Here is a 26,959-nt window from a genome sequence, read left to right as displayed (position 1 = left end):
ATGACAGATAAGGAGTTTGTCACTTCTAAAGAAATCATTTCAGGCGCCTCTGTCTCTGTGACTGATCCTGGGATCTGTGAAGAACTGAGCAAATCTTTTCCCTGGACAAATAAGAAAAGGAAGAGTTGGCTTTCAAGGCTGTGTAAGAAAAAAACATCTTTGTCAGGTGATTAGCTTGCCTAGCAAGGAATATAAAGCAATTGTTAATTAAAGAGAACAGTAACTACTCAACAAGAAGATATTCTTTCTTAGCAGATTTTCTGGAGAAAGAAAATAACAATGGATGGGAAAAGACTGAAGGCTTATAAACAGAAAACTCTTTTGAATTCCTTCTAAACCTCCATGAATAGTAGTACTACAGCTCAATTAAGCATTTGATGTCTAAAGCACTTCAAAGGAATGGAAACTATAGAAAATATAAGAAATTGGGTGTAAATAGATTTGAAGGAGATAGGCAGTTTAGAAATAGGAAATATAAATAAATAAACAAATAACTATTTTAAAATCATATATGTGCTGATAGTGTTTTTTGGCAGTCCTGTTATTTTTGCTTGTTTAAGGTGGTAACTGAGGCAAACATTTCTTGCTTATACTATTTTTACCTAGTATGTCTGAACAATGCTTTTCTGTAATTTTGTCTTTAATAAGTTGTTGGTACTTTGCAAAATTGTCTGGTTGTCTTTAATTCTAGTATTTGTGCATCTATGCTTCTTTTTCTTTTTGTTCTTAGAAAATGGATGGAATTCCTACTGCCTATCTTCATTAGCTGCCCGGAATATCTGTACTGGCAAACTTCATAGCTCATGGGATCATTTGGAAACTGCTTCCCTTTGTTGTTCCATATGTAGCACCTCTTCTTGTTCTCTCTTAAATGCACTGACTTGGGGAGAATCCATTCAGGCACTGTCAAGTAGTATCCGTAACCCAAACAAGGCCATCTTCACTGTGGATATTAGAACAACTGAGGTACTAAATGGATTTTCATAACATTGGCATTCCCATAGCGTGGCACAGGTGTATATATAGAGGTTCAATAGATATGAAAATCTCTTGTATTTACAGAATGTACTGTATCAAAATCAAACATTTGAATAATTGGAAACGGAAAAAGATTAAAACAAAAACATATCTTTTATGGTCTTGTACCAGCGTGGATAAAATTTGATTTTTAATTTTTTTAAAAAAATCAGATTTTTTAAATTTAAATCAGATTTTTTTATTTTTATCAAATTTATTTTAATAAAATGCTTTTGGAGTAAAAATATATCTGAAGATAGTTTTCTATTTAAGATACATTAATAATTTAGTTTATTCAGCATTAAATGGATCTTAGTTATGTAGCATGAGGTTGTATATGCTGTAATATTTACATTTTTGGTAAACTCATTCAATGAATCCAAGCTCTGCAAGCTAAATAGGAAATCTTATTTTGTTTGCAAATAATAATATTAAACATTCTAATTACCAGCAAGAATGAGTCCTTACATTTAAAGAGCATCTGTCATTTCAGATCCATCAAGGCAGTGCCTGTTAGCGGGTATCCACTCACCTGCTGCCCGTCACATCCCTCACCTTGCTGTGTCACTGCTGCATCACCAGCCATCCCATTAAAATGAATGGGACTGTCAGTGAGTCAAAGCAGATCAGAGGAGGAGCCGTTGTGGGACAGAGATGACAGTTGCTCTTTAAAAATTATGATTTAAATCGAGTTGATTTAAATCAAGCGTTTATACTAATGATTTAAATTGTGATTTAAATCACGATTTAAATTGACTTGATTTAAATCAAACCCACTCTGCGTTGTACAATACTGATTTAATGATACTGTAGAATGTATAATTAGGGGCAGAAAGCCTTAGATCTTACTTCATACTTTCCAAAAGGGCATTTTGTAAATCTTACAGATTTCTGATATTATACCAGGTATATTAAGGATTTCCTCCCATCAATATTAATATATTAATATTACACAATATTAAGTGTAATCGTTAGAAAGTTATATTTGAAAAAGCACAGCTAGAGAAGATTTTATATATTAACTTTTACTTTTGGAACAGAGGATCTGTTACAAATCTGTTTTGAAAATGGAATAAGGTTCCATGTCAATTTTTATTCCTTTAATAATAGGTATTTTGGAGTAATTTGTGTCAGAGCTATAACTAGCTTTGTTTGGAGCCAGCTTTACTTTGTTAATAACTGTACTTGGCATGCCACTTTATTGTTAAGAGCCAATTAAGTATTTTTACCAAGATGCTACTGCCTGGATTTAACACCCATAAAATTGCAGTAGTCTGATTACTCATTTGTTAGCATTTGCTGATTATTTAAGCCTGTAGTACCTAATGAAGACATGTTTGTAAACAAAACTGCAATGATATATTAATGAGTACTGATTTTTAACTAATAGAGTAAAATAGACTAGGCTAAAACCTCTGTGACTTGATTCATGTATTATGCTACACAATTGACTTGGGCTTACTGTATGTAACAAATCCAGCCAATTATGATTAGTTCAATAAACAAGCCAGATTTAGAGTAATATGTGAACACAGATGTAAATGATAAATCAATAATTACTGAAGTTCATCTCATGGTATATCTTGTGCTCTACCTACAAACTATTAAGGTTATGTTCATGTTACAGTTAACAGTGATTAATTCAGGCCAATTCCCCTGAAACAGTGGATCATGACCTAAACAAATAATAAACTAAAATAAGGCTCACATAACAGGCTAAATTAAAACATGGTTTTAATCTTTTTTTAAAAAAAACTATTACACATGTTAATGATTTATTTAATATCACATTAATTAGTGTTACTTTTGAATAAATATATATTAGAATACTTGTGTATTATTAGAACACATTGGAATTCAATCCCAGGAAACTAGCTTTTTATTTGTGCCCATCATTTGCTATAGAATCAAATCAAGAAACCTTCAATTCAAATTTGATTGAATAGATGCTTCTATTTAATTTTCTTCACAAAATATGGAAATAATTTGCTACTATTTGCTTCTGGAATAGTTTTGCCTTATCAAACTAATGTACTGTATCTGTATTCCTTGGCAGTCTCCCACCCTAATATGAAGAAAACCCAACTAGGCTTAGCTTCAAAGTCCACCAGAAGATAATTTTTCTTGTTCTTTTTTAGATTCTAGTTGCAAATGATAAAGCCTGCAAGATTCTTGGATATAGTACCCAAGAAATGATTGGGCGGAAATTAACTGAAATGATTTCAAAATCCAACTGGGATATTGTGGAAGCTCTGAAGGAAGGATATACTGATATTGAGGAACATGGACCAGTAATTCCAGGAACAGTGGTGTGTGATTTCTTCGATTAAATATCTTACACCTGAAATACGCTTATCAGTATTTCAGATTTGTATTTTTCTATCATAGAAGCTTTAGGAATCCATGGGAACCCTATTTGTTTCAATATAGACTTAACTTTGTTCAGATTTATTGATGAAGTATTTATAAATTTGGCATTTAAATTTCTAAAGCTATAATAGAGGTAAAACAATGTGTTCGCTTTACATGTAGTAAAGATAATGTGCTTTTGTTTAATATTTCTGTGTAGTGCTAGAAAAGTCTGAATGTACTTAAATATACATAGGAGATCATGTATGTACATGCAATGTGATACTGATTTTTTATTATTACCAGAGCACAAGTAGTCTAATTCAAGAGGACATCTATCTGTTTGTGATTAGTACTCATCTAGCTGTTAACAAATAAAACATAGCCTCAGAATTAGCTATATTAAATAATTGTTTTTAAATAATGTCCTTTATGATAAAGAAGCATGAGTAGTTCATAAGAAGTCAAACCTTTTAAATCCTTTTCTACTGATGACAATCAGACAGAATTGATTTGTTCTGTTTTACTGCATTTCACTGAACATTAAATTCTCTAGTTATTCTATAGCATGGTAGCACTATCTTTAAATTGCTTTTAAAGATAGTGCTACCATGCTAGTTGAAAAGCTGGCTATTTTATTGAGAATTTCACATACACACAGAGCTACATTTGCTTCGATATATTAGTCAGAAATGTAGGCTATGAACTGTGTTCTACAAAAACCAATAATTCTTGTGGCATCCGAATAACATATTTGTTGCCAGGGTGAATTTGTTTTAAATCAAGTCAATTTAAATCATGATTTAAATCACTAGTAAAAAGGCTTGATTTAAATCAACTCAATTTCAGTCATAATTTTTAAAGAACAACTGTCATCTCTGTCCTGCATTGGCTCCTCCTCTGACCTGCTGTTGACTCACCGACAGTCCCAATATTGCAGAATATACAGCCTCATGCTACATAACTAAGCTCCATTTCATGCTGTATAAACTAAATTATTAATGTATCCTAAATAGAAAACTATCTTTAGATAGATTTTCACTCCAAACGCATTTTATTAAAATAATTTGATTAAAAATAAAGAAAAATCTGATTTAAATAAAAAAACATTTTAATTTTTTTTTTTTAAAATTATCAGTTTTTATCCACCCTGCTTGTTGCATAACCTTTCCACAGTAAGGGGAATTACTCTCTCTGACTTGTGTGTTATATGCAATAAGAGAGATAATAGAAATTGGTCAATCTGGAAATCTTTGCTTTATTTTATGCCAACTAATATGTGTAAAATATTCAATCCTGTTCATACTGCACAAATTTACTCAGAAATAAACCTCCCTGGATTTTATACATTTATTTTTGACCTTTAAAGAAAGATCTAATCTGAAGGTTCCATATTGTTACTGCTAGTACCTGACTTAATTTACATTATACTTGCTTCTGTGATAAATTTGAAGTGGGATAACATTACTGACTAATGTTGTCTATTTGTAGTGAGGATTATTGAGAATCTATGTGTTTTTAACTTAAAACAGTTCTGCGGACCCCTGAGGGACCGCAATGTCACAAGGAGTCTGTGAAGTCTTGAAGAAATTTTATGATATAAATCTTGAGTTAAGTCTTGGGGGTCTGTGGCCATGGTCCATGGTCATAAAAGGTATTTAAAGGGGGCCTGTGGTGAAGAAAAGGTTGAGAACCATTAATTTAAAATATTCAAAAACTGCTATTTAAATATGTAAAATTTTGATAAAATTCCTTGCAGGATGTATCTTAAATCTACAGAATATAAATATCATAACTCAAGTATTTGAAATCTTGAATAATCATGGCAAAATTTTATATACAAAATTAATTATGGTGCAGTTATCTGGAAATAAAACTTTTGATAAAACTTGCTAAAGTAGTTTGCATATAATTAGTGAAAATTCATATCTACAGATATGCATATATTCATTAACATTAAATATGGATGAAATATCGAAACACATTCTAAAAGACAGTGGTTAAAGGCTGTCTGTCTAAACCTGCAATTTAGAAAGCTAACATGTATTTTATCACTAGGTAGATGTCATTTCCCAAAATAATGAAAAGATCCCTGTCACTATATGGACAAGAAAAATTAAAGGCCATTGCAATCAGTACTGTGTTGTTGTTTTGGAACCTGTGGAAAGACTCTCTGCTTCCGTTTCCTTCAAAAGTAATGTGAGTAAACCAGCAAAATAATGGAATGGAAATTACAGAAACATGCTTGCTTCTTAACATGGACGTCAAACCTTACGTTAGCCAACTTTAACAAAGAAAAGAAATAGGAATGTGCTTGTTTGTGTTCTTTTGTAATTGTATACAAGAACCACTGATCCTAAAATAATACAGTGGAACTGAAATTCTTTAAATAAATGATTAGATAGCTGTACAGCTATTGATGTTTGTTGATGTGAAGCAGTTGTAATGAATAGTCTATGATTCAAGGAAATAAATGAGACTTTTTTTTCTTTAAATGTTATTGTTGCCCTTTTATAGAAAGGCATGATATAAATATTTTAAGTAAAATTAGTATAAAAATTAGAAATTAGCGGGGTATAGAATCAGTGTGGAGGTTCATCTGTCCTAAAGTAGTTTTTTCTAGGCTCTATTCCTTAAATCAACAACCAACAATATTGTGTTTGGTCACTTTAATACTGCTATAAAACCAGTGCTTTAGAACTGAATACTGAGCATTTGTAATACAAATTATGTTGAACTCTCATATTAAGGGAGAGATTACTTCTTGTGACCCCCTTTTTGCTCACCTTCATGGATATTCATCATCAGAAGATGTGGTTGGTCACTACATAAAAGATTTGATACCTTCTATCCAACTTCCTGCACCTGGGAAAAACATTCCAAAGGTACCGTTAAGTTTATTACAGACAATTATTGCCATGAATGAATGAATGATTTTTACATAAAATAATGTTTGGGGTTAACTCCAACTATATGATAGTAATTTGAAACCTTTACTCTTCATTTTCTAGTCAATGAAAATTTTAGATTTTAGAAAAGCTTAGATTTGCATTATTGTGTGATTACAGCTTTCTTCTTTCAGAATATCAAAATTCAGAGATCTGTTGGCCGAGCAAGGGAAGGAACAACATTCCCTCTCAGCTTGAAACTCAAAGTAAATCCCCTTGTTGACGAAGTTATTTCAGTATCAGGTGACCCTCCACCAGCTATGGATGTTGAAGCTTTGGAAAACAGCACTTCTTTACCAATAGATTGTTGCTTCTGTGCTACCATCTGGGTGTTCACCACTATCAGCGGATTGGTAACCGTTCAGGCAGATGGTACAATTTATGGAATTAACAATACGTTTTCCCTAATGCTATTTGGTTATGAGAAGAAAGAACTATTAGGCAAGGTAAAAATCTTGTAATTCTCTACAGAAAACATTTTTGTATAAGTGCAATCTTTCCTAGAGTGATGTCCTCTCTCAAAAATGTATTTAGTTTCAATTACCAGATTTCTACTCTTTCATATTATCCATTGTCTAATCCCATGCTGTTTGGAATTTCTACAAATTAGAGTCCAATCATTTGAGGGCTATCAAATTAGGAAAACTGATTAGTGCTGCAAAATGTTGGGGATTTTGACAGCCCTTTAAAAGCAGAGCAGAGGTCTCAACCCCCAGGCCACCGACTGGTACTGATTCATGGCATATTAGGAACTGGAGATGAGTGTTGGGCGAGCGAGTGAAACTGAAACCATGCCCTCCCAGTCCATGGAAAAATTATCTTCCACAAAACTGGTTGAGGAGTGGGCAAGTGAGCAAAACCAAAATCACCAGCCTGGTCCGTGAAAAAATTGTCTTCCACGAAACCAATCTTTGGTGCCCAAAAAATTGGGGACCATTGATCTACAGCAGTGCATTCTTGACCACCCAACTTTTGGATTACAATTATGGCCAGAGATGATGAATCAGAGGTAGACAAGATCTGGGTGTTGAAGATTGGGAAAGACTGTTCTTGATACCAGGATATTATTAATTAAATTACCATTTTTTTTTTTCATTTCAGTTAAAGGATGGGAAAACTTTACTTATAAATTTCCAGCAGCAAGTTGCATTTTACAACAGTAGTCCCTATGTTCGTCTTTTTTTTTTTAAAAAAAAAATAAAGAATTGGTTTCTATTAATTGCCACAGAATAAGACGAAAGGGATGAATTTTACAATTTCTCATTTTCTGTTATAGAATATCACTTTCTTAATTCCTGGATTTTACAAGAACATGGATAAGACTGATTCTTCTTTGCAACTTCCACAATCTAGAGAAAGCTATCTGAATGCAGAAAACACGAATTCCTCTGAAGGAATACAGAAAGATGGATATGCTATTGGGAAAGGTAAGTTTTATCCACAGATAATATTATTCACCCAAAATAATGTTTTGTTTTTAATAGATTGTGTTCGGCATCTGATTTTATAGCGGTGGGATGTTACATACTGTATTCAGAACATAGCAATGTCTAGACTCTAGTTTTTATTTTATTTCTCTGAGGCAAATACATTTATAATAAGTTTTTTTGTAATTGCACCCTTGATATTAGGAACTGTCATCACTATTAGAATCAGAGTATATCTTTGGAGTATATAGTGGAAGGTGGTTGTTAGTGAGCTCTTAGCTGCATTAAATGACAATTCTGAATAAAAATACAGGATTCAGCATTATTATATAGATTACAGGTAGACCTTGACTTCCAATCATTCATTTGGTGATTATTTCAAGTTACAATGGCACTGAAAAAAATGACATATGACAATTTTTCACATAGCCATTGTAACATCTCCATGGTCAAATACAGTAGAACCTCTGGTCACAACCATAATTCGTTCCATAACTTTGGTCACAAACCGATTTGGTCGTGACCTGAACCTAATTTTGGAAATTTGGCGCTTACAAAAAAAAAAAAAAGGCGTGGAAGGGGAAATTGACTGTGAAAAAAATTGTGAATTTTTTGTTCAGAACCTGATTTGGTTGTGGTCAGAAGCGTTTGTGACCAGAGGTTCTACTGTAATCAAAATTCAGATGCTTGGCAACTGGCATGTTTTTATGACTGTTGCAGTGTCCTGGGGTCATTTTGCAACCTTCTGACATGCAAAGACAATGGGGAAGTTAACAATCATGTTACTAACTTAACAACTGCAGCAATTCACTTAACAACTGTGGCAAGAAACATTGTAAAATGTATCAAAATTCACTTATCTGACTTGCTTAGCAACAGAAATTTTAGGCTCAATTTTAGGCAGTAATTTGCATTTCCCATCCTTTAATTTATTTTTAGCACGTTTCATTCTTATTGAGTCAGTGAAAACAATAGTGTTCCTTGCCCCCATTAATTAATGCATTATTCATTTATTTTTTTCTTGAATTTACTATTATATATATATATATATATATTCAATTAAAAGTACACATCTATAACTAGCTAGTTATAATATGCGTATTTTAGGGATGAATCAATGGTAGAGATGTAGATGTTGTATCTGCCAATTTTGCAAAGTTATAATTATACATGTTTGATTGTTCAAAAAATGGTATCTTCTGTATGGTATAAAAATGCTGTCAAGAGCCATGTAGCCACTTCATGTGTAAAGTGGAATTAGAGCCTCTTGGGGCATATCTTGCTGAAAGGATTGTTGCCCATACTGTTTTCTTTTGATGCAGTCATCAGCTCATTCTTTATTGAAGACATGGATTTGCCAGATCTGAAGGAACAACAGGAATTAGGGAGGAATGGAGCTGAGCTCCCACCTAAAAGGGAAATCCAGCTGGAAAGTTTGGGAAATGTGTCCTGTGCTCTACTGTCTCCTGCAGTGGTATCTTCATCCCTAATTTGGTAGGTTTCAAATGCACAAGTCTGTTTTACTGTTGCCACTGTTGGAAAAGTTATATCATGGGATGGAAGAGTGAGAGTTTTAGTCTCTTTAAATAATATATATAATGAGTTCAATATTACAGGAAAACTCTAGTAGCAATAGTTGTTGTTCAATGGCTAAGTTGTGCTTGACTCTTCGTGACCCCATGGACCACAGCACAGCAGGTCCCTTTATCTTCCACTGTCTCTTTGCCCAAATTAATGTTCATTGTGTCATTGACACTATCTAACCATCTCATCTTCTGCCATCCCCTTCTCCTTTTGCCTTCAATCTTTCCCAACCTCCGGGTCTTTTCAAATGAGTGTGCAGTGGTTAGAATGCAATACTGCAGGCTACTTCTGCTGAGTGCCGGATGCCAGCAGTTTGGCAGTTCAATCCTGACCGGCTCAAGGTTGACTCAGCCTTCAATTCTTCCAAGATCGGTAAATTGAGGACCCAGATTGTTAAGGACAACATGCTGACGGTGTAAGCTGCTTAGGGCTGTAAAGCACTGTGAAGCGGTATATAAGTCTAAGTGCTATTGCTTTTGCTATTCTTCTCATTTGGTGACCAAAGTATTTGAGCTTCAGCTTCAGTATCTGTCCTTCAAAGAACAGTCAGGGTTGATTTCCTTTAGGATTGACTGATTTGATTTTCTTGCAGACCCAGGGAGTCTCAAGAGTCTTCTCCAATATCACAATTTGAAAGCATCAGTTCTTCAGCACTCAGCCTTCCTTATGGTCCACCTCTCACAGCATATACATTACTACTGGGAAAGCTATGGGAAAACCATAGCTTTGATCATAGGACCCTTGTCAGCAAGGTGATGTCTCTGCTTTTAATATGCTGTCTAAGTTTGCCATAGCTTTCCTCCTGAGGAACAAGCATCTTTTAATTTCATGGCTGCAGTTACTATGAAGCTCTTTGGTTTCTCTTCATTTTCTGCCATTAGAGTAGTATTGTCTGCATGTCTGAGGTTGTTGATATTCCTCCCATAATCTTAATTCCGGATTGTGATTCATCTAGCACAGCATTTTGCATGATGTATTCTGCATATAATTTAAATAAGGAGTGTGACAATATACAGCCTTATCATACTCCTTTCCCTATTTTGAACCAATCCTTTATTCCATGTCTTGTTTTAATTGTTCTTGACCTGTATAGAGTTTCTCAGGAGACAGATAGGGTAGTCTGGTACTCCCATCTCTTTAAGATCCATGCAATCAAAGGCTTTAGTGTAGTCAATGAAGCAGAAGCAGATGTTTTTCTGGAACTCCCTTGCTTTCTCCATAATCCAGCGAATGTTGGTATTTTGATCTCTAGTTTCTCTGCCTCTTCAAAAACCAGCTTGTATTTCTGGTAGTTCTCGGTCTACATACTGCTGAAGTCTAGCTTGCACAATCTTAAACATGACCTACTAGTGTGTGAAATGAGCACAATTGTACGGTAGTTTGAATATTCTTTGGCATTGCCCTTCTTTGGGATTGGAATATAAACTCCCAACCCCCCAATAATGTGGTGGTCATTGTTGAGTTTTCCAAATTTGCTGGCATATTGCTGGCTTTACCTGAGATGTGATTTTTGTTAATTCTATGTTGGTCAGATCTCCCAATTTGTGTCATCTCCAAATTTGATAATAAACTCAATCCTATTTTCTAGATCATTAATAAAAATGTTGAGTAATACTGGTCCTAAAACAGATTTCCCTGAACAGCCATTGGTTCCTACTTTTGAATACAGTGTTGAGCTATTAATGCTGTCTTTCTGAGTACAGTTAGCTAAACTTACTATAGTGCCATACAAATTATACTTTAATAGTTTGCAGAATCATTTCAAAACCTTTGCAGAAATCAAAGTAGATTACATCTATAGCATTCTTCTTGTCACTAGAGTAGTTATTTTTATCAAAGGAGACAAAATCTGTTTAACATGATCTCTTTTTAACAAAGTCAGGTTGGTTCTCAACAATCATGGCATTATTTTCAGTGTTGTTATTTTATTTAATTGTGCTATGTGAATATATCAGTGAAGATTCTCAGTCATCCAGGAAGAGTTGTTTGGAAGTTGAGTCATGGCAACTGGACTTCTTTTCTTTTTTGGTTTGAAACATTTCACTGCTTATCCAAGTAGCTTCTTCAGTCTGCTATGTGAATAGTTTTATTAATACAAGTTCTTGTATTCTAAAGAAGGAATACAAATAAATTATGGGTGAGTGGAGAACACGGTGAGAAAGATACTGGGTTCTTCAACATAACAAAATAAATCTTCTTTTTTGCAGTGGAAACCACATACCTAGCAATACTGTGCTAGCTACTTATGAAGCGATATCTTCTGAGAATCTATATTATGAAGATGGTACTGAAAAAGAGACTGGAAAATCTGCTATTCATCAGATGAATGAACTACATTCTTTAAAACTGAATCATTCAGAATCAAATGTATTAGATGATAGAAGTAAACTAAATAATTGCCTTTCCAGAAGTACTTATGACCTAATTCAGGAAGAAAATGACAATTTGAATATACACGATTCTACTTCACCACAAGATATGAAGTACCAGCCTTCCACAATAAGAAGAGAAAGGAAACATTCTCTCCTGGGTAGTGAGACATTTGATAATAATTTATTAAAAGCTGAATTACAACTTGAGACAAATGTGCCTTGTGAAGCTGTACATGGATCATTTGGAACTCCAACAATGGTTGAGCCAAATGACGATATAGCATCTAACCCAAGGCAAAGCCATGAAGTTCCACCCAGAACTCTAATGAATAGAACCAACAGCTTAACATATGAGAATAATTCCTTAGAAAATTCAGCTATTGATTCTACAGTTTTTCTGCCTGCAAAAAAGAGCAATAGTCTTCCTATACATGGAGGATCATCAAAACTTTATGATGCCTCTATAATTATGGGAAGTGAGAATGTGGGTAGTAACCATTCTGTTTGCTGTGAACTGATGAACCTGGGGATTAATGAAGAGGTGAGATCTGATTCATGTGCTGCCTTTGGACCAATAAAACTTTCCTTCTTAGATGCGAAAGATCTTGTCCAGTCCCTGGATCAGACAAATAATATTACAAGTGATCCATTGGAGTTTTGGTTGAGTGGTATATCTCCATCAGCCAGTCAAAAGAACTTGTTTGTTAATAAGCCTTCTGAGTACTTTGACAGTGATTTCTCTATACTTTGTACTTCAGAACTTGAAAACGCTGTACCAACTATAAGGGATGATCTAGAAATTAATTCACTAAAAAGTAATGTTGAGTCTCAAGAAGACTTCCTGACATTAAACCAGCAGCATATGGCACAGGTAACATCAACGCCTGTAAAGCTAGAAAATGTGCTATCCCCAACAACTGTTTCGAACACTGAAATACTAGAAGGCAGCTATACTGGTAACTGCTACCATCGAGATGGTTCACGACTCAGTAAGTTGGAAGCAATTGTTACTGCTCTCCCTCTGATCTTTAATAAACATTGTTTAGAAAGCTACAGGGAATGGGAGTTTATTATGAAAGGGATGAATATTGAATACCAAAGTAAATTTATGAACACTATCTAACCAAACTAAACGTTAATCTGATTTTGCTAATTTCTCTTGGTCGATAGTATTCCTTATTTATTGTTATTTATTTATTGGTTCAATTTATATGCCGCCCTTCTCCGGAGACTCAAGGCGGCTTACAATGCGTTAAGCAATAGCCTTCATACTTTTGTATATACCTGCTTAGTAGGGCTTTCGCCCCCCCCCCCAAAGCAGTGTTCTTTTTTATACAAAGTCAGCTTATTGCCCCCACAATCCGAGTCCTCATTTTACCTACCTCGAAAGGATGGAAGGCTGAGTCAATCTTGAGCCCGGTGAGATTTGAACTTGCAATAATTGCAGGCAGCTGGTGCTACTTAACAGCACTTTAGTCTGCTGCGCCACCAAGGCTCCTTGCTCCTTATAGACCAATCATGGCATATTGAGTGCCATACCTAACCAGATACTGCAACTGGATTAAGAACAATACATAGAAAGATATAATCTAAAATTCCTAATCACAGTTAACAACAATTTGGCTATAGATTTTCTTTTGTTGGTTGGAATAAAATAACATACCAAGTGCTAATGTATGCCAGGACGTTATAGTTTTTTGAAAACACAAGTTCCTAGAGGAACAATCTAAATTTCTGTGGCGGATGTTGGAGAAAGCTTTTGGAAGAATTTGGCTATTTGCCAACTCTTCCAACCTTGCCTTATTTTTTTGTTAAACAAATTTATACTTATAAAGTTTTGGGCTGGTTAGATATTAAAGATCTTGATTCACAGCATTGAACACATCTCAAGGTGTTTTGTAAGTCGAACCTGGTTTGACTTACAAAAGCTTTTCCTACCAGGTTTCCAATTTCCAATATGCATTGATTGAGAATTTTGGCAGTTACTGTCCCAGCAACTCTAGAACATGCAATATTCAGAAAGGCTGACCAAAGCCATGCTGTTTTGTCATGAATTATTTTAGAATTATATTGTTAAGTATGGATTTAAGCTGTGTAGTGGCCTAGTGGTGAAGACATTTGCTTCCTACTCAGAAGACTGAGAGTTCAATCCTAAGTAGCAGCAGATGTTTCTTTCCTATGGCGCAAAGAAAAAATATCTGCTGCAAAGTCCATGTAGGTGTCAGGAAGGGCATCTGGTCAGTAAACTCAGCTCCATCCAGTTGCCCTGACTCTACCCTGAATTAAGGGATCATGGGGTCATAAAAAGGGAGTTTTATTGTTAAGTATGAATTTCTTTAACAGTAAGTATATTGGTTTCTATTAAAAATTCCCCAGGAAATATTCAGTTTTCCTCTAGTGAAAAAAGACTAGTAGTAATGCTTTTATTTCACTGTTCAATTTGTTCTTACATTATCCCATGTTGGTCATGTTTATATACTGTATTTCTGAAAAGTTTAGCTGCAATATTAAAATCCGCAATATATGTAGGGGCTTTAGAATCTAGCTCTTGGATAAGTGTTGTTCTTCTTCTTTTCTTTATCTCACTTTATGTGTTTTATGAGTTTTTACCTTGGTTAATTATTTTGCAGGCATACTCTTTGAAGTGAAACGTGTGGAGTTGCATGATCCTGCTGCTCTTTTTTGTATTTGGGTTATGAGAGATCTTTTCCAAAGCCAGAAACAAGCAGCAGCAAAGACACAATTACTTCTTTCTAGCTTGGCCAGTTCCTGCCAAACATTAGATGAAATCTCAGCTGTTAATTTGGCAGAAGTAAGTATATTGATTTCTGTATAACCATAGACATTAGCTATTGCAGTATTTCTTAGCATTAGCCCAGACAACCCTGCTCACTGTGGAGTTCTGGGAGTTTAAATTCACACATCTTAAAACTTGTTGAAGTTGAGAAATACTGATCTACAGGGATACAATAATTCCTGTGAGCAAACAGTAGCTGTTTGAGTGTTACTGATATTAATGTGATCAACTGACTTTACTAAACCAAAGGATAATTGCACTGCCACTTACTAACAACCAGTATTTAAAACATGCTGCCTATGATTTAGTAAGTAATAAATAATTAACTTTAATAGCCACTGACATTCTGATCTTCCATAAACTTGTTCATAACTTTTTAAAAACCATCCAAATTGGCTTGCATTACAATTGTTGAAAACAAATTCCACGGTTTAACTGCACACAGTGGTTTTAGGATTTTTTTTAAACTAAAATTTAAGGTTTTTGAACTGACTTGAAAAACCCAAGTTCAAAAGAAGATATAACTATGAATATTCAATGGATGAGTAGGCCAGTCATTCTCTCTCAACCCCATCTACTTTACACAATAAACAAATGTTTAAATATCTCCTTTTGCTGGTCCTGAATTTCTCTGAATTTAATTTTAATTAATGTCTTTATATTCTGATATTATAAGAATGAGAAAAAGTCTCTACAACACTAGTGCTGTACACAATTTTATACATACCATTAAAATCCTCCTCCCCCCCCTTTTCTAAGCTAAATAAACCAAATTACCATAGTATACCCTCATAGGGGAGCTGCTCCAGCCAACGAATGATGCAAGATAAATATGACACATAATATTTGCTCCCTCTTGAGACATGAATGGCAAGGTAACACCATTCTCCATATCTGCTGATTTTGACAGGGAGATTAGACTTGTATTTAGAGAATTTAATGACAAAATTATTGTTTCTAAGCAAAAGAATCTTGTCAGGCAGAAAATAAAAGGGAATGCTCATTCTTTATAATGAATTTTTGTTTAACTGAAAGTAGGAATAAAACTGTTGAGGAAGGCTATAAAGTGTGATTAAATTAAATCATCCAATAGGAAATTATTTATATATCCTAGAAAGGGCAGGGACCTTATAGCTACATTTTAATGCTAGGATTTTTGCTGAAAAACTTTCCCTGGAATTCCCCAGAATAGATTATTTAGCTTCTCTCTCTACACTGTCTAATTCTTATGGCTCGTAAAAATCTTTTGCCCCTCTGTTAACATTTTTTCTTTTTCTTTTAAAGAGTTTTTTCTTTATTCATTGTTTTAATGGATAATGTGCCATGTTTGAGCTTGTAAACCAAGAAGTGTTCACAAAACATTTTTGTATTGTCAATAGTGAAAAACCCAAACTATCCAAACTTCTGTACTTTGGGCCAAAAAACCAGTGCCTGAAAAGATGAAAATCAGGCCACCAGATGGCAGTGGATACCAGGGAATATGCCCTGTTTAATGTGACATTGATTGCCTAGTCTTTCACTGATAATCCAATTAACTTTCACATCTGTTAAATTGTTAAAATCCTCTAATTAGGGTCAGGTCCCAAAAATTTGTTTGAAAAAGGCTAAAGTTTCTGCTATTAGTTGCTCAATATCTCAGCAAGATGAGGACAGTCATTCTATAAATGAAGTATGTTATAGTGGCTGCAGCAGTGCCATCATTACTATAAAAAACAATGGGATGATGTTTTTTCTTAAAACTATTATACAACACAAATTATACAAATTTCTTCTTTGAAAAGTTTCAGAAAAGTTGCCTTTTGCACCAGACATACACATTTCCATTTGTGCATAGATTTTTTGGGGGGGCTAGATTTAGTTCCCTTTGGAAAAAAAAATAGGAACACAAAAGATAGGAAACTCAGAGCATTTATATAATATTTTTGTTTGTTTGCAAAGATACTGCTCTGCACAGTATATGCAGACAGTCTAACTTTCCTGAAATGTTATATATGTCTTTACCACATCAGATTCCCAATGTTGTAACCCTCAGAAGTGTCTTATTGATTCAGAATTACTGGTAACTATCTTCCCATTATCTATGTAACATACCATGTTTGCATTGATTTTTCTCTATTTTTGATTCTCTCTCCCTGTACCCCTGTTCAATAGACACACACACAGGCAGAGTTACGTACCTGGAATTCTTAACTCAATAGAAGAATAATCTCACTCACCCTTTCAGAACATCCATCAATATTCTAGGCATTTCTTGGCAGTTCTGCACAATTTGCAAGAAATCTCTAACAAACACAGACAGAATTGGATGATAATTTTGACAGATAAAGATTGTTGCCATTTTAACTAACTGAAACGGCCACATTTTCAGGATTACCTGGTTACAAGTACATAGGTTAAAACTGGAGCAAGTTTGGTTAATCTTTGGATGGTTTTAAATAGTATCTACATTATTTATTTATTAGATTGATGCCCCCGCTTTAGGCTAATTTCAGGAGCATCCTCTTCAATTTAGAGTAATAATTGAATTTATTTCAGAATTAATTAATGATTTCAAATACAGAAATAGCTCAAAAAACAACAATTTGAAGACAGCTACAGATGAAATATTTACCTGTTTTTAATATATTTCCTACATTTTTCCTTGTTTTTATCTTTTGGCTGTAATTAGTTCACTGAACTGTTATAATGTGCATCAATTCTTTCTTCTGCAGTTAATCAAAACCACACCCTTATTTGACAATTCACGAAAAGCTGAAGAATTAGAAAGACTGAAAGCTTGTGAGGGATGCTATGGAGAGAAATATGATACTCTTACTTTTATTGGAAAAGGAGCTTTCGGGTTTGTCTGGACAGGAAAATGCAAAATGGACGAGAAAGAGGTAAAAAAGCTATTTGTTTAAAATTAGTAGTCATGTTAGTATTAGCTGCTTGCCACTATGCATTATGTTTTACGTGTGCTGTGCATTATTAAGAAATACCTTTCTTTTATACAGATAGTCCTTACTTACTGACCTCTTATTCAATGGCCATTTGAAGTTATGACAGTGCTGAAAAAATAACTATGACAAAGTTATAACCATTTGCTACCTCTATAGCATCCTGCAGTCACATGATAATTGAAGAAATTTGAGCAGAATAAGGTGGCATATAATGAGGAATATATATCAAAAGCCATAAGTGCATTCGACACACCTAATGTATTCCCCATTGTGTGCCTGCTTACTCTGGTCATAAATCTGGTTGCTACTTTGAATAGGGTTTTTTTTTTTTTTTTTTTGATTTATATGCCGCCCTTCTCCGGACACTCAGGGCGGCTTACAGTGCGTTAAGCAATAGCCTTCATACTTTTGTATATTTTTATACAAAGTCAGCTTATTGCCCCCACAAACTGGGTCCTCAATTTACCTACCTTAGAAAGGATGGAAGGCTGAGTTAACCTTGAGCCTGGCAAGATTCGATCTTACTTTAATTGCAGACAGCTGGTGTTAACTTACAGTGCTTAGTCTGTTGAGCTATCCAGGCTCCTTTCCACTATCCAGGCTAGTTGCTGAATGAGTGATCAGTAAGCGACAACTATCTGTATTTTGTTTTCCAAAAGAAGAGAAAAATATCCTTTGTTTTGTTCTTGTCTGGAATGATGAATCTTACATTGATTTAAACCACTGTTTCCCAACTTCGGCAATATATGGACTTCAACTCCTAGAATTCTGAGCAACAGCCATGTTGACTAGGGGATTCTGCATGCTGAAGGCTACACCTCAAGAAGCTGCCAAAATTAGAAAACACTGATTTAAAACTAAATATTCAGTATGTCTAAATTATGAATGAACTAGTAAATGCCTACTCAGATTGAATTGCTTAACTTTTTAAGAAATCAAATCAAATTCATTTGACCAATTTCTGTTAAATCACTGAATTATTGGAAGGAAAAAGTAATGCATGTACAAATGCCCTTCCCGTGCCATCATGATATGTGATTCAGTCTATAGTTCTTTAAGCAAAACAATAAATATAAAATGCATACTATTTGAACTGCCATTGTACAGTTTAAGTATAAATTGTTTTTTAAAATCTGTAACATAGATAAAAAGTAAATTAAGTTTCTTCCTATCCTGTCCCTTCCAAATTTGGTCTAATTATTCCTTTGTATCTTATCATTCATAGGTTGTAGTGAAATTCATTTGGAAAGGAAGGGTATTAGACTATTGCTGGGTAGAAGATCCTGAGCTAGGGACAATTACTCAGGAGATTTCTATTCTGAGGAAACTTGAACATCCCAATATTATCAAGGTATAGTAGACCGATTAAGCAGATATATAAACTATAACTTCAGGAATTAAGCCCCTTGTATTAATGTATGTGAAACCATTTTATTTGGTCCTAACGGATGATATATTAGAATGTAGCAAATTTCCAAACATGGAAATTCAAGTATTGGATCATTCATCATTTCTGTATTGTTCTTGATTTGACTTATCTTCTTGCTAAGATTTGATCTGTGACTACTAAGTGCTCATTTTATACTAGTTCTCCTGAAATGTAAGATGAAAATGTCTGAACCTATTTACTGTATTTAAGAAGTAGGCAGCATAAGGCATAGACTTGCACTTTTCCATAATTTTGAGATGGAAACATTTGAAAATTATGTTAGCCTAAAATAAGCTCATAATGTTCCTCTCCAGATCAATGAGAAAAACTTATCCAAATGCCTGATATACCCTAACCTCAATACACACAGCCCCACTCAGTTCTTTGTCCCTAACATCTGTCCTCAGCCAAAATGAGAAGGTTTTATTATTAACCATCAAAATATTATTCTCCTTTGTGCTGTAATTGTAAGATGGTACCTTACTGGACCACCTTTGGGGTTTGGATTGGTGGCATAATTCGGCAGTGGTTCTGCTCTTTCATTAGTCTATCGTTTCAATCAGTGGTGACGGGAAAGGAGGAATTGGCCTAACAGCCTCTGATATGTAGTACTGAAAGGCCTACCTCTGTCCCATACTTTTAAATATCTACATCATGGGCGTCAAACTCACTGCGTCATGTTGCCGTCACGTGATGTTTCATGACATTTTTCCCATTCATGGAGCTGGAGTGGGTGTGGCCTGCATGTGACACATCCGGCTGCCAGTTGATCTATACCCGGGATCTATGTGGAACTACTAGATGAAGTTATTTGATGATTCAGGATGTGGTATCATCAATATGCTGATGATATCCAACTTTTACCACCTCGGGTTATAGAGGTGATCCTGTTGGTCCTGTTCTAGTGCTTGAATCCTATAAGGGTCTGAATGGGAAACAACAGACTATAGCTGAAGCCTAATAAGATGAAATTACTGTTTTTACACAAGGCTTCCCTGTTGATGTTAGTATTTTGCGGGTTCTTCATGTAGTGTTCTTCCTGGAGACAATAGGTGCAAGGCAATCTAGCTATAATGATTCATACTTTGATTATCCCTCAATTGGAATATATTGCAAAATACTTCACGTGGCCTTAAAATATTTGGAAAGTTAAAGCTAGTCCACAAGGCAGTGACCCATGTGTTTATCCATTCCTGACATTGGGTACATATAACACCAATTATGAGGGCCTTGCACTGGTTCTCAGCAAGCTTATAAGTACCCGCACAAGTTGGTGGTATTGGCTTGTAAAGCCCTTCATGGCTTCACTCTACAGGACTGACTACTTCCAACAAGATTGGCTTGACCTATCAGATCTTGTAGCTGCTAGTGATTCCATACTCCTGAGGTTAGAAGAACTAAGACAAGACATACTTCTCTCTATCAGCCTCCCATTGGAAATAAAACTACACCTAATCCTCGATTTATGACCACAATTGAACTCAAAATTCATGTCTAAGCAGAACGTTTAAGTGAATTTTGCCCCATTTTAAGACCTTTCTTGTCACAGTTGTTAAATGAATCACTGCAGTGGTTAAGTTAGTAACAAGGTTGTTAAGTGAATCTGGCTTCCCCATTGGCTTGTCAGGATGCAAAAGATGATCACATGACCTTGGGAGATTGCTTCTGTCATAAATATGAGTTCCCTGCCAAGCGTCTGAATTTTGATCACATGACCATGGGGATGTTGCAACTGACATAAGTCATTTTTTTTCAGTGCCATTGTAACTTGAAATGGTCTCTAAATGAACTGTTGTAAGTTGAGGACTACCTGTATTATTGCCGTTTAGGAAGCTATTAAAAACTGAATTATTTTAGACAGCATTTTTTGATCACTTTTATTATTTCGCTCTTGTTTATTACGACTTATGTTGGCATTCTGTGTAATTACTTAAATTGTCATTTCATTGTATTTATTGTAAACTCCTGAGAGTTTATTGAAGGCAGTATGATATCAGTCCCAAAAATAAATGAATATAATAAATAAATCCAGTAAATAAATAAAAATTTAATACTTTTGAAATGAGAAGGGTCCAGTGGGTTACGAAATTTGTGTTTTTTCTGGAAAGTTGTTCACACTACATTCTTTGACACTAGGTACTAGATATATTTGAGAACCAACAGTTCTTTCAACTAGTGATGGAGAAGCATGGAACCGGTCTAGATCTCTTCACATTCATCGATAATCAACCTAATTTGGATGAGCCTTTGGCAAGTTACATATTCCGGCAGGTGAGATTTTGCAATCCGCAATCTGCAGTAAAAGGCTAATAAAATGGTAAAAAAAAATGTTAGCCAGGTATAGATTTCAGGTTTGAATCTAAATTGAGGCAGAGGCAAAGGAGATAGCTTCCTTTTCTTACATACCTAGTCTTGATCTGGGGTATCTGTGATATTTTATTCTATAAAGGAACATCACAAAGTTTATAATAGTGCTGTGATGTTGTTTTGCATATGTGTCTTTTGATCTGTATTCCAAAGGGCATTCTATATTTGGTCTGACCTGTAACTTTATTCATGGAAAACTAAAAGGAATGAATGCTTAAGGTGAATACTATATATATTTGCACATCAAATTTTACCAAAACCTCTTTTTACTATTAAAAGAAAAATCGTACCTAGGAAATCTGTAATTTTGTTTCTTAGAACCACTAATGCTTCTGACAGACTGATTATGATCTAGGTGTCATATTGACCAACAAGAAAAAAGATGGAAGAGCCTTATGTATAAATGGGGGAGGGTTGGAAGCTATTTTGTTGTTGTTACAAATAGAGCATGAGAAGATATTGGTTACTGCTTTCCTTGTTATCTATTTGCTACCACTTCTTTATATACATCGCAGTAGTCTCTCCCTTTGGTAAAGAATTGATTTCTGTGGTGTACTTTTCTCCACATTAAAATTTCTGCTATTTCTTATTTTAGGTCAAAACTAGAGGCAATAATTGGTCTTGCTTAAATGTTTTTCTGCCTATAGGCAGAAGAAATATGATGAGATCTGCATTTATGGACTACAGTAAATATTAAATACTGGAGAAGAGGGAACCTGTCTATGCCGTAGTTAAGGTGCTGGCCTAGAAACCAGGAGCTATAGGCCTCCCTTAGGATGAAAGCTGGCTGGGTGACTTCAGGCCAGTCACTCTCTCTCAACCCAATCTACGTCACAATGTTGTTGTAAGGAAGATAGGAAGCAGTAATATTAAGCATGTTCACTAGCTTGATTTGATCAGAAAGATGAAATAAAACTAATAATAAATGAGTGAGTGTTTACCAGAATTAGAAAACTGTTTACCCAGAATTAGAAAACTTTGATTATTATAAGTTCTATTGGTCTCATATAATCAGAAGAGGCATTACCCCGCTCATCTTCCTAACAGAATTGTTCTAATGAAAATGTTAGTTAATCAAATAAGGTGTATAAAATATTGCTTCTAGTAATACATAAAACAGTAGTGACATTTTAAGTTTTAATCACTACAGAGCAGGATTAGAATGAAATGTGAATTTCATATTCTCTTAATTACATGTCTTTTTCAAGGCAAAAAAGAAAAAAGCTAATAATAAGATTTTAAGCAGAACATATAATGATTTCTTTGGTTACAGTTACTTTATTATCTGGAATGGGTGATATTCTGATCTCATCTTATTTGTGCATCAGCTCGTATCTGCAGTGAACTATCTTCGCTCTAGGAATATTCTTCACAGAGACATAAAAGATGAGAACATTATAATTGCTGAAGATTTCACAATCAAGCTAATAGACTTTGGCTCAGCTGCTTATTTGGAACCTGGCAAAATGTTCTATACTTTTTGTGGGACAATTGAGTATTGCTCTCCAGAAGTGCTATCAGGCAGTCCGTATGTATGATTTCGAAATAACCTTTATGTTTCAACAGAGTAAATTAGTCTGATTGAGGGGAGACGCTGTACATTAACTCCAAAACTCACATAGGGAAAGACCATGGAAATTTTATCATATTTAGAATTAATAAAATGAGTTATGAATATACTGCCAGGCTATTTAGCAAGCTGAGTAAAAATCTAGGGAATTTTTATGATGTCCAGGTTCAGTCAAACTGGGAAATCATAGCGAATATTAATCCACAATTTTAAATATGTTTAACACGTTTTTTTAAAGCTGTTAATTATAATTTCCTACTCTGAAAAACATGAGAATTTGTGATTTGTGGCAGATTTCTTGGTTATACCCAGCATGCTTATTAAATTAAAATATTATTGAACTGTAACATTTCTGTTTAATTTTGAATCTCCCTCACTTTTGGGAAACGTAACCCCTAATCAGATCTCGTCAATAATACAGAAAGCTTTAGGGGAGAAGGGGAGAAAGGACAGAACAACATGTCGTTTGGTGGGAAGAAGGAATTATATTTGGATACATTTTGTTCCTGGGTACTATTTTTCTAAGTAATTTCTTTTGTTTGTATTTCTATATTGGATTATTTTGTCTGTTAAACTGAATGAGCTTAACTATTTAATTCTCTATAGATACTCAGGACCAGAACTGGAAATGTGGTCACTAGGTATCACCCTTTATACCATAGTCTTTGGAGAAAATCCTTTTTGTGAGCTTGAAGAAACAATTGATGCTGTATTGCGACCTCCTTACAATGTGTCAGTTGGTAAGTAATTCACTAATGTATTTACAAATTATAAATCAAGGGAAAAGGAAATACTTTTTCAGCTAGGTTTTCTGTTTAATACAATTGATAGAATGACTGGCCTTCCACCTGGCATCGCCCAAAGAAACATAATTTTTTTTGAAGCTGAAATGATAATGAAATTTTTAATCGGAATTTCTCTATTACTAGAACCCTGAACTTTGCAAATTGAATTGGTAATTTGTTGCTTTTGTTAAGAAAGACTTCCTCTTTCCATGTCTATCTCTCTGAGTTGTTAATTGTTTAAAAAATGGACTTTTCAGTTCATTGGGTCTTTATTATTATTGGTAAGAGAAGGGAATCCTTGTTACTTAATACCTGTCATATATTTCAAGAAGTAGCGTTCCCAGAAGTTTCTACAAATTTCATTGGGGACATCAGGATAGTATTACAGAGGGTTAAGATGAAAATAGTATTGGTCACCCTTTGGGGTGACTTATCCGGATTTAGATGGAGGGGATGCATTCTCTTCGTTCTGCTTAATCTCTAAATAGTGTTCAGTGCCTTCAGTTATGTTTCTAGATTGCCTATTAAAGCTGGATTGAAGCTTCAATGGTTCTGATACTCCTTGAGTGGGCAGTTGCTGTTGCTGATAGTGAAGGAGGAAAGGTTTGCGTCCTTAGGCACTTCATTAAGGAGCAGAGGACCAATGCTAGCTCCACAAACATTTATAGCAATAAGATACAAAACATAAACTATAATATCTAATAACAGAACATCTAATAAGTATAAAATACCAGGCCTTTTCTGTATCTTTGCAGACAATTAAGCAGCTATCCCCTTTTATTTAAATTTATTTATACTTGCGTTACAAATATTTAGCAGTATTTAGAGACATTGAAGGAGATGTGTTACTTATATCAGATGGTAAATACCAAAGCTAGAAGGAGTCTGGCTATCCTGAACAGTTTGTTAATAGCAGTACAATAGTAAAATACCATGCATAAATATCCCTGAATGAGGGACAGTTCAGAAAAAAATGAATATTGAGATCGATGTAATATGGGCCTCAATATTACCCATACTGCATGGGCCAAGTTGTTCATTATAAGGAATATTCTTACACTTCCTTTCCAAGATAGCAGAAGGTAAAACATTAAATTTTGTTGGCATCGTAGCTCATCTTATATTTAGCAATTTGAGCTGATCTCATACCCAGTCAGATTGGATACCTCCCAACACATGTTTGAATTTTCTATATCTGTGTTGGCTTGGCTTTGGCATGGTAACAGCCTAAGGCTTTCAACCTGAAAATTTGGAAGTAGTTGCTAATTTTTAAAAAATCAGCTGTCACTTCCTGATTGGTCAGCTCTGGTATAGCAGAGTAACTCCAATATTGCAGGATATGCACTTTTGTCATTTGGCCTCTAAATCCAATTCAATGGGCTGGTTTAGATTTTTTTAGGTTCCTTGCAACTATGTGATCTAAATAGAATTGGCCTGACCATTTTGACTTGCCTAAAATGATAGAATAGGAATCCTGTTCTCTGAGATGTTAAGAGTGTGCGTGCTTAGAAATAACCCTCCTGGTAGCAGCCCTTTTGCTCTGGAATATATTGCCAAGATTAGGATGGCTGCTTTCTTACTAACATTTTGAAAAGAAGCAAAGACTATTTTCTTTCAATAATCCTTTGGCTCATGTTATTTAATAGAGGGCTAACTGTTCAGAATTAGGTGACTGCATGATATACTTCACATTCTGTATTTCAAAACACATTTATGATTTATCTGACATGTGAGATGCATAGAAACTCAGGAGGAGTGGCATAAAGTGAGTGAGCATATGTGTTATAAGTAAATAAATGTAATTACTGTACTTTCTTCAGACTTTCAGGTTTTAATTACAGTTTTCAAACTGTCATGTGTCAAAGGCTTGCTGACCTCTTCCTATAGATAGTTTCAGGAGGAGAATCTGAAGTATATAAAAAGTATAAGATAAGGAACATTTAACTCTTATTTCCCTGCTAATTCTTCGTTCTGAATTTCCATTCCATGTTGACTTTCCTGTGAGAAAAAAAAGATACATCATGATTTTTGTTATGAATACATGCCATTTCAGTGGTACTCATTTGCAGAGCTTTTAGACTGCATTGTTTTATTCTCATATGGCCTTTGGATCAAATAATGAATTGCAATATCTTAAAACAAAAAAGAAATCCATTTCAGATAGTCATAAAAGATTATAATTTGGAATGATAATTCTTCAGAAATTATGGGTGCAGTGTCTTATTCAAAGCAGATGATCCTGAAACCTTGATTCTATTGCAGTAATTTTCACTACTGAATAGAAGCCATCTTGAGAAAAGAAAGTAATTACAAATGAAGCCAAGAAGGTAATAAGGAGTAAAAAACCTTTGAAGTATGCTAGATTTCAATTTGTAAAAATCGTTCATCTTACAATTACATTCAATGAAAGTAGAATATCTGAAAGGCAAGCTGAAGGCTAATATGGCGTTGTTTCTCTTTTCTTTCTTTAGATCTGATGAATCTCCTGTCTGGGCTCTTGAAGCCTTTGCCACAGGATCGAATCACTCTAGAAATGGTCATACGGGATCCTTGGGTGTTCCAACCTGTAAACGTGATAAACTATGCATGGGAGAAAGTATTTGCTTGTGGCAAAACAGGTATGTGAAAAGATTCTGAAAGCAGCATTCCTAATTTACCATGAATTCTCAGATGAATAAGATTTACAAAGAATTCTATACAGGGGATATTTTGCATTTGACACAGTTGTTTCAAGGTCTTAGCACACAAGGGATGTGTTTGAAATAAATTTCTGTGCAGTGCAGATTTATGTGTGTTTTGCACATCAGTAAATCTTGTTCTGTTCAGTAACACTTCTGTTACATATACAGAATCACACTAAAGTATGCAGTGGCTGGTGAACTAGTATTTGCTATTCAATGTTTATTAATATTAATAAAAATATTTTATTTTTTAGAAAACAACAGTTTTAAAATTTCTCCCATTGGCTGCAATCATGGTGGTATCTGGGCAATCCCAAGCCTGAACAGTGAGCAGAGTTTTAATGATGAGGTCAATAATCATGAGCCGGCAAATTCCCAGCTACTTGGAATGATCTCTTCTGCAGAACGAGAGCCATCAACCTCTTCCCAATGCCAGAATCACTGAAATCTTAACTTTGGACACAATCTTACTCGTCTTGAGAACTAAAAAAAAATACCACAAGGATATCAATGTGATGAACATAATGAAGCAGCAAAATTACAAATTCACTCTGCCTCCTGTGAGCGCGTCTGATATGATTCTTTAATTCCGACATATGGGGATTTAGTCTTCATGGTGTCTGTCTACATAACTGTAGTGTAATGTTAGTCGTTAGATAGCATAAAATCTAGGTCTCAACTACATAATTTAAAT

At 34.6% G+C, this 26,959-nt stretch overlaps 1 protein-coding gene across 1 annotated transcript; it reads left to right on the top strand.

Moving 5' to 3' along the window:
- PASK (PAS domain containing serine/threonine kinase) lies at nucleotides 1-26,710 on the top strand. The gene is made up of 17 exons (XM_070945477.1): nucleotides 1-166; nucleotides 731-966; nucleotides 3,156-3,326; nucleotides 5,425-5,565; nucleotides 6,117-6,251; nucleotides 6,449-6,760; nucleotides 7,591-7,741; nucleotides 9,064-9,235; nucleotides 11,533-12,686; nucleotides 14,328-14,509; nucleotides 17,206-17,373; nucleotides 18,659-18,784; nucleotides 20,999-21,133; nucleotides 22,558-22,757; nucleotides 23,406-23,539; nucleotides 26,056-26,202; nucleotides 26,520-26,710. Exons 1-17 carry the CDS (start codon nucleotides 1-3, stop codon nucleotides 26,708-26,710), a joined length of 3,921 nt encoding a protein of 1,306 aa, XP_070801578.1.
- Nucleotides 26,711-26,959: the final 249 nt, after the last annotated feature.

This window comes from Pituophis catenifer, unplaced genomic scaffold (genome assembly GCF_029215685.1).
Source record: "Pituophis catenifer annectens isolate HBS135680 unplaced genomic scaffold, rPitCat1.0.hap2 SCAF_6, whole genome shotgun sequence".
Taxonomy (NCBI): Eukaryota; Metazoa; Chordata; class Lepidosauria; order Squamata; family Colubridae; genus Pituophis; species Pituophis catenifer.
The sequence above is the reverse complement of the archived record's forward strand: the minus strand, read 5'-3'. Positions and strand labels throughout refer to the sequence as shown.